The sequence below is a fragment of the Miscanthus floridulus genome, chromosome 4 (assembly GCF_019320115.1).
Source record: "Miscanthus floridulus cultivar M001 chromosome 4, ASM1932011v1, whole genome shotgun sequence".
Taxonomy (NCBI): Eukaryota; Viridiplantae; Streptophyta; class Magnoliopsida; order Poales; family Poaceae; genus Miscanthus; species Miscanthus floridulus.
This window is the reverse complement of record NC_089583.1, coordinates 58,078,446-58,087,687: the sequence shown is the minus strand read 5'-3', so window position 1 is coordinate 58,087,687 and position 9,242 is coordinate 58,078,446. Positions and strand designations below refer to the sequence as shown.

General features: G+C 47.8%; 1 protein-coding gene across 1 annotated transcript; it reads left to right on the top strand.

Moving 5' to 3' along the window:
* The first annotated feature begins 1,771 nt into the window (after positions 1 to 1,771).
* On the top strand, positions 1,772 to 6,384 carry LOC136551521 (BTB/POZ domain-containing protein At5g47800-like). The gene is given in 6 exon segments (XM_066543055.1): positions 1,772 to 1,792; positions 2,452 to 2,533; positions 2,657 to 2,726; positions 4,496 to 5,665; positions 5,758 to 5,924; positions 5,926 to 6,384. Coding segments are annotated over 5 exon segments (1,731 nt in total). The 5' UTR covers positions 1,772 to 1,792; positions 2,452 to 2,474; the 3' UTR covers positions 6,191 to 6,384.
* Positions 6,385 to 9,242: the final 2,858 nt, after the last annotated feature.

The following is a 9,242-nucleotide window of genomic DNA, read 5'->3' as shown; positions in this document are numbered from 1 at the left end:
TATAAAAAACGTCCACGGAGTGCACTTCTCCATTGCTAGAAAAGTAATGCTCTTTAATTGCCACAGTCGACACGCGTACGTTCACATATATAAATTATTTTGCATTTTTTGTCCATCCTTCAAGAATTTTCCCAAAAAAAAAAGAATTCGCTGTTGATTCATTGAATACTACCTGTACCAATTTTGCCATGGCACCAGCTGCATGCAAACATTAAATCCCTGTGTCGCGCATGGTCCAATATTTTCCATCATGATATGCATGCAATTCTCTCCGACACCCCCCCCCCCCTCACTTGCAATGAACCTGGCGTCTTCTGTACATGCATTCCATGATGGTAGCTGCACTTGATGTTCATTTCAGACCTTCGTTCGACATCCCTCTAGTTAAGGGGCTCATTCAGTATTTCAAAGAAACCGAAAGGCGTCGCAATCTCGGCGAAACTTGAGACTAGTGTTGGTATACTTGAAAGCAAACCAAACAAATGCATCCATTGTTTGCATGTGCTAGCTAGCTCAAACAACTCATGGGGCAAGCCTGCATGCATAAATAGACACTGGGGTCATGCCAAGTTGCCAACAACTTGTTCAGAAAAAAAAAAAGAGTGAGCAGAAAGGAGAGGGCGAACAGCAAGCAACCAGTGCTGCGTGTCTGGTGGAGCCGAGCCTTGTGGGGTGAGGCCTGCTTGAGGTGAGCTACTAGCTAGCAGTGTTACATCTGAAAGCTGCACAGGGTATTAGTGCTATCACCACTGTTTGTCCTCCTGCCTTTCCATCTCTCTCTCTCTCTCTCTCTCTACATGTTTATGCTACAAGCTGGAGTTTGGTGCATGATGAGGCTTCCAGGGACATGAGATGCATGGAGGTCCCATATGTCTTCCCTAATGCCTTGATGCTTTGGGCACTGGTGGGGAGATGCTAGATGCTTGGTGCACAAGCACAAAACTGACTTCACCAGATTTCAGGGGATTCCAGCTCCTAGAAATCTTTCCCTTCTGGATTTTTCTTTTCCTCCCAAAACATCACATAGAAAGATTTTTTTTTTTCACTATCAACCAAGTAGTACATAGCATCTATCCCTTGAGGAAAATCTAAATTACCTTATATCCTGGATTTTTTTGCTTCCTTAAAAAGCTGCCTCTAATGAGGCCTGATCTTCCTCTCACAACTTTGTCACTAATGTGGGCAGCACCCTGTCTGTGTATTGGATTATGAGTGTGTGTGTTGTGTGGTGTGGGCACAAGTCACATCAGCACTACACCATCAACAAAAGGTGAGTCAGCCTAATCAATCCACAAGACCCTTAATACGCCATCATTTGCATGTGTGACTCACTAGTTGTGAAGTCATGCTTGCATAAACTCCAAACAAACAAGTGCATACAAGAAACATCTCAATAATATATTCTCTTTCACCAAGATATTACGAAGGTGAAAGCACGGAGAGAGGTAGGATGGGCTGTGGGGCTCACCCAAAGCTAGCTATCAAGAAAGAGCACGCCACACACACACACAATGGGAAGTGTGGTCCTGAAAGCTCCTCTCTTCCTAGAGTTATATATATATATATATATATATATATATATATATATATATATATATATATATATATATATATATATATATATATATATATATATATATATATTGGAAGTTGCCGATTGCGCTTTTTCTCCAAATGAGAAGGGCCACACCCCTGTCACCTCACAGTTTCCATGGGCGTGAGGTCCAGCTAGGTCCAGCTTTTTAGCTGGCAGATCTTAAGGTTTCAGAGTTTTTCTTTTTAATTCATCAAGGTATGGATCCACTTTACCATGATACAGCGCATCTGTTTTGCTGCAAGAGAGCTTTTCTTGAGTTTTGGGAGTTTTGAACAATTTACTGGCATTTTTGTAGTTGTGCTTTTATCACGTTTTTCATGTTCTTTTGCCTCAGGTACTAAGAATTTACCAATGAAATGAATTAGTGTGAAGTCTTGGATGATTTAAGATTTTATGTGCACTGAACACGAATCCAGCACTCCAGCTGTTGTGTTCTTGACAGTGACTGACTGCTGAACTTTTTGCTGCAATCCTTGCTACACGATATCTAGCTCTGTTTTTTTGTTTGTGTTTGTTTATTCAGTTGCGACATTCTTTGACATGGGCATGAAAAATTTATGCAATTTTGAGCGATAATCACAGAATTTCATTTTTTTTCCCACAGATATCTTGCTATGTTTTCCAAAAAATACATAATTTTGAGTGATTGTCAGAGAGTTTCTTTTTTCTGAAAAACAATTATTTCGACTATGAAGGAAACAATCAACTTGGTGTCATCTCTGTTTTTTCCCTGAAAATGGAGGAAACCGACTGTTCAACTAATTTTGATGCTTCTCTTATTTCAAATATGTTGACGTGGACTAGGAATTCAGCTATAGCAGGCAGTGGATTAAGTGATCTTATGTTATTACCAGGAGTAGGTCAACAATATATCGCAATGAAGTACATGAAGCTTGGTACAAAACCTGATACATTCTATACCGAAGAAGCAGTCAGGTAAATGTCATGTAGGATGTTGCATTTTGTAAGGAAATTATGAAATTTGTTCCTTGTCAAATCAAATGCTTTGTTAAAAATTGTACAGTTACTCAACAGTGTTGAATTGTTATGGCTTGTCAGGTCAGTAGTGTCAGACATACCCGCCGATCTCATTATCCATGTCAACAACACCAAGTATCAGCTACACAAGGTACGAATGTTTTTTTTTTCTATTTATATGCAAAAGAAAGTGATCATCGTCTCCTCTTATGAAACACTGTCATACATTCTCTCGAGGAGTGCTAATCAAATAGTTCATCGTTTCTTTTCGAAGTTTTGGGAGACAGATATATTTGTCTTCGTTTCAGTGACCCAAAAGTAGTTTCTAGGAACTTACAAGTCAACTGAAATACCCGTATCTATCTGATGCAATGCAAGGAACATCTGCCCTGAAAAGATTTGCTCTACACTGAAAGCATTGAGAACATATTCCTGTCAATCAAAAATCAACTGCAGTTGCAACCACTTGTAAAGGCTCAGAAATTTGATAGCCACTACCTTTTACAAAAACTCCAAATAATTAAGGCATTCGATGAACATAGATTAGGATGGGGGTGCTGAACTCGATCCATCTTTCTCTAATAGTTCATCGCTTCACATGTTGCCACTTCCTTTCCATAGGCATTGTCACGGATCTAAAGATGCTATGAACTGAGGCGCCTTTACTGAATGATTAGCACAGATCAAAGCCTAATGATGCCATCAAAGTAATTCTATCATTGTTTACACTAGTAGCTAATAAAATGCTTAATGAAGAACGAATCTCGGTTGGTTCATAGGCCCGAGGATCTGCTTTGGCAAGATTGTCGTAGTTCACATGCTGACCGGACACGCAATGGCATAAAGAATAGCCGTCTCGCGCTTTTTCAGATACACGCTTCAAAAGCTTCTTCTGAATAATAACATGCAAACCTAGTCAGGAATAGATTGTCCAGTTCTTCATTAGGTTGTCTCGTGTTTGCCACTGAAGTGGGTTGTTTATTGGCAATTTGTAAACTGATCAAGTGATGAAATTGATCTGCTTCAAGGGTTGGAAACTACTAACAGTCCATTGTGGTTCTGCAGCACTCTGTTTTTATGCGCTTGCTTCTGGTTTTTCCATGAGCCCTGTTTTTGGTTCCTACGTCTCTGAGACGGCGACCTAACTTGTACTAGTATATTTGGTGAATATATGCAAACAAAGTAGCTTCAGACTGAATCAAGCATTTGGTATTTTACATTTCACTAAGCAAAGAGATATAGAGCTTAGCCACTAATGCTTTCATGAAGAGAACTCGATCTGAGACTATTTTGACAGATTGACATATGTATCACTTTTACATTTGAACTGGTGGTTAACCTGTGGCAAAGTAGCCATGAATTATGAACTTTTTTTCATTCTCTTGGTTCTACATCATTTGCAGCTGAAATTTGGTCAGGGCTCGTCTGACGACGTCGATTGCAATCAGGCTTACAAAGTATGCAAACAATGTGACCTTTTTTTTAAAAAAACAAAAGCGAGCTAAGAAATATTGTTCGCTATAGTGATCTTAATAAATGCACCAAGTGGGCTCATATTGTTCGCTTGCAATTTTTTTCAACTGAACCAAGAGATAGTCAAGAATTTTTTTGGTGCACCGATAGACACCATGAAAAAATGAACCAAGTGCAGGCCCATATTGATCGTTCTCGTGATCTTATTAATAAGAAACAACGAAACTGTCTCACAAGTTCTGGTACATTTTGCGATTTTCCAGTACCTTGATGACTTAGAAAAGACTTGAGTTAACAATTATGAATTCTAAGGCATTTCTTGATGACAAATTACTAAGTGGGTTGAGTGGTGACAAAGACAGAAGCGAATTTTGTGCTGTGGGTTGGCCTGGCCCCTTTCCATTTCCAATGTCCAGCCTCTTGATTTCAGGTGTTGTTTACCTGTAGTTCCCCCTGCTCCTCAAGTGCGGCCTCCTGCAGCGCCTCTGCTCCGACACCGACGACGGCGACGAGGAGCCGGTGCCCGTGGCGCTGCACGACATCCCGGGCGGCGAGGAGGCCTTCGAGCTGTGCGCCAAGTTCTGCTACGGCATCTCCATCAGCATCAGTGCCGAGAACCTGGTGCCCGCGATGCTGGCGGCGCGGTTCCTCCGGATGACTGAGGCCGTCGCCAAGGGCAACCTGGTGGCCAAGCTCGAGACCTTCTTCGACTCCTGCGTCCTGCAGGGGTGGAAGGACTCGGTCGCCGCGCTGCAGGCGTCGTGGCGGATCTCCGGCTGGAGCGAGAGCCGCATCGTGCAGCCCTGCATCGACTCCATTGTGGAGAAGATCCTCATGCCGCCGTCCAAGGTCGTGTGGTCCTACACGTACACCAGGCCAGGGTACAACACGAGGAAACCCCACCAGTCAGTCCCCAAGGACTGGTGGACGGAGGACATCTCCGAGCTGGACATCGAGGTCTTCCGCTCCGTCATCTCCACCGTCCGGACGTCGCGCCTGCTCCCGCCGCCGCTCATCGGCGAGGCGCTGCACGTCTACGCGTGCAAGCACCTCGTCGACCCGCTGCACGTTGGCAGCAGCGGCGGAGCCAACGGCGTCCGACACCAACCGCCACAGAGGTCGGCCACCGCCGAGGAGACGCTGGTGGCGAAGCAGCGGCGCGTGCTCGAGTCCATCGTCACGATGATTCCAGGCGAGCCGGGGTCGGTCACCGGCCGCTTCCTGCTCAGGCTGCTGCGGGTGGCCAACTACGTCAGCGCGTCGTCGTCCACACGCGCGCAGCTGATCCGGCAGGCCGGCTCCCAGCTCGACGAGGCCAGGGCCGCGGACCTGCTCATCCCGCTGCCGTCGGACCCGCAGGCGTACGACGTCGGCGCGGCGGAGGCCGTGCTGCAGCACTTCCTGGCGCAGTTCCAGCGGCCCGCGGCGGCCGACGAGCGGCGCCGGATGAGCGCCGCCATGGAGAAGGTCGCCAGGATCTTCGACGAGTACCTGCGGACCATCGCGCTGGACCGCGACTTCCCTGTCGGCAAGTTCGTTGACCTCGTCGAATGCTTGCCGGGCATCGCCCGCAGTGACCACGACGGCCTCTACTACGCCATCGATATCTATCTCAAGGTCAGAAATAAAGCTCAAAGAAACATGTATGTGTAAACTTCTATGACGGATTTGAGTTGATCAATATATTGCGACGTACGTACGGCGTGCAGGAGCACCCGGAGCTGAGCAAGGCGGACAAGAAGCGGCTGTGCCGCCTGATCGACTGCCGGAAGCTGTCGCCAGACGTGCGGGCGCAGGCGATAGCCAACGACCGGATGCCACTGCGAACCATTGTGCAGCTTCTCTTCGTCGAGCAGGAGAGGACCATCGGTGCCGCTGGCTGGTAGCCATGCTGCTGACGGGGGCGCCGCAGATCGGGCCTCCGTCGGAGTCATCTCCCGGCTCGCGGCGAGAACCAAAGATGAAGAACCAGCATCGTCTGCTGACCACAAGTCAGACGTGCACAGACCACGCCGGGTAGCCGATGCAGCAGCAGCCGCTGCCATGACGAGGTCGCTGTCGGTGTCAACCAAGACACCACCGGTATCGAGGAAGGAGAGGACGCCGGAGGAGACGGGGAGCAGGGTGAGGAACAAGCAGTGAAGCCCAGTGCGCAATTTGTTCATACTTGTCATTCTTGATTTTCTTTTATTTCAGTGCATCCCATTTTTGGTGGGAGATGTAAGCGATGTCCTTGTTTGAAACATGAAAGAAAATGAGAGGTAGATTTTGTAATTAAAATGGATGGGGAGTTAAGAAGTGGCTACAGTCATACTCATACAATAATCTAGGATAACTCACCAATGAAGAAAGGTTCATGTTCATCACCTCTCCGGTTCCTGTTCCAACGAGAAATGAAGGGAGGAGATAGGAGTGACGTGCGTGAGTGCGTAACTCCATATCGAGAATCACTTTGGACTGGGGTGGGCTGCGGCTGGGCTTGAGTTGGATACGAATAGGGTCAGCCCGAATAGGGTCAGCCCGAGTTCAGATGCAAACGAAATTAATTTTAATTAATTATCTAGGTGCTTTAAGATGCATGTAACTTTTTTGAAGAGGACCACCGAAGCAAAACTCCACAACATAGGGCGTGTTTGGTTCCCAGCCAGAAGTCGCCACACCACGCCACATCTGCGTCGCATGTTTGGTTAGCTTTTGTCATAGTTTTAAATCTCCCACTATAGCTGCTGCTATAGCCTTTTGAGATAAGGTGCCGCTATTCGAGTTCATGTACAATTTAGCCGCTATAGCCCGATATAGCTCCGCTATTAGCTGTTTTAGAGATATGCCGCTAAACACCTTACCCGCTATTTAAAACATTGGCTAGGTTTGGAGCTGCCGGTGCTCGCCACGCATAGCCAGTTTATTTTGCTGCCACGGGCTTGCCAAATATGTGGCGGACAAATTGTCCACCGCACTTGCAGTGGTGCGTAGGCGGGCACATAACAGGTTCCATCTTTGCCCACTCATCCGCAACCTAACAAATATCAGCGAATTTAACAAACATTGAACAAATAAGTTGACATATACCAGTAGTTCGATCAAATGCATCTTGCAAAACGTACGTTATATCAAATGGCACTCGCTGCCATTGAACAATAACTATTTCATCATATTGTTCCAGACGAGGAGAACGCTTCTGTTAACAGGTACAGATCTTCCCAGGTTGATGCTGGGTGCAGCAAACTTATCCACTTCACTCGAACTTGAGGGACAACTTCATTGCCTTTCTTAACCGGATCACATTGCAAAAATTATCCATGAATCACCGGTATTTTCTCTAGATCCAGTAGAATGGACAGGGTCTAGTACCTAGCTGCCCTTAGGAAGCTCCAAGGGACATGAAAGTACGAAACTGCGCCAATACGAGCCAAGATCTTATAAGGACCGTACATAAGCACATGAATGATTTTTACTAGCACTTAAAATCAATCTTTAGGACCGGTCAAAAAAACCGCCACTATACTATCAATTGCAAAGATAGTGCGTTTATAACGTCGGGCATTTAAAAGCTCCAGATTATATTTATAGGGACAGGTTCCGTTAATATATCCGTCCCTGAAAATCTTATTTTTAGAAGGCAGTTGCTTTACGACAACCAGTCCTTGTATATGGATGTAACACTCTAGGTGTTTGGCTTCCACATTTGCACTTATATTTCATAAACGTAAGCATCATTCATCCATTGTCGACATAATATCGTCGGTAGTCCACCGAGGGGTATCCCGCGATGGTAGATTTGTCGGTAGGGGGTGCGCATAATTAGGAATCGGATAGTGACACAAGGCGCAGAGACAGTGATTTAGATAGGTTTGGAACGTCTGATCGACATAATACCCTACGTCCTATGTCTTTGGTGTATTGTATTGATCTGGACGACCAAGTAGCTTGTCTGCTAGGGGACCTCTGTCTCTCCTTATATAGTCTGGAGGAACAGGGTTACAAGTAAGTATCCTATTTGGTACTATCAATATCTTGCGGTGCACGCCAAGCAGCGTCGTGCACGCCTTGATCTTGTGGGCTGGGCCACCCCTGATGGTGCGGCCCATGTCTTGTCTTGAGGATACCGGGGGTCGTACCCCCACAGCTAGTCCCCGAGCCTGACAGTAGGTGACGTAGTCGCGTGGTGCCAGGGTCAGAAAGTAGAAGACCAGCCGAACAGATAGTCAGTCCCCGGGCGTAGCCTCGAGATGAGAACAAGCACATTCACCGTAAGGTGAAGTGTGCCCACTTAGTCCCCGAGCCTGCTTGAAGATGAAGAATGAATCTTGTAGCAGGGTCAATGAAAAAGAAGTCTGAAAGCTTGTCGACGTCGTCTGACATGCACATATCAAGACCCCAGACGTGCTGCTCAAGATCAGCACCCTGATCCGAACAGCATGGAGCAGCTTGATAGCACACCGACGAGACGTAGCAAGATTAGAGCAGCAAGAGAGTCCTCGGCATCGCTGGCGATGACCGAGGAGCGAGGAGTCCTCGGCGTCGCTGGCGATGTTCGAGCACCAAGGAGCGAGGAGTCCCCGGTGTCGCTGGCGATGTTCGAGCACCGAGAAGCGAGGAGTCCTCGGCGTCACTAGTGATGACCGAGCATCGAGGAGTCCCTGACGTAGGCGGCGATGTTCGAGCACCGAGGAGTCCCCGGTGAACCTAGGCGATGTCCTAGCGCCGAGGAGCGAGGAGTCCCCGGCGTCGCTGGCGATGTCCGAGCACCGAGGAGCGAGGAGTCCTCGGCGTCGCTGGCGCTGTCCGAGCACCGAGGAGCGAGGAGTCCCTGGCGTAGGCGGCGATGTCCGAGCACCAAGGAGCGAGGAGTCCCTGGCGTCGCTGATGATGTCCGAGCACCGAGGAGCAAGGAGTCCCAGACATCGCTAGGCGATGAGCGAGCATCGAGGAGTCCCTAGCAGTAGGCGGCGATGTCCAAGCACCAAGGAGCGAGGAGTCCCTGGTGTCGCTAGCGATGTCCGAGCATCGAGGAGCGAGGAGTCCCTAGCGTAGCTGGCGATGACCGAGCACCGAGGAGTCCTCGGCGTAGGCGGCGACTGTCCGAGCACCGAGGTGTCCCCAGCGAAACCTGGCAATGTCCGAGCACCGAGGAGCGAGGAGTCTCTAGTGTCGCTGGCGATGTTCGAGCACCGAGGAGCGAGGAGTTCCCGGC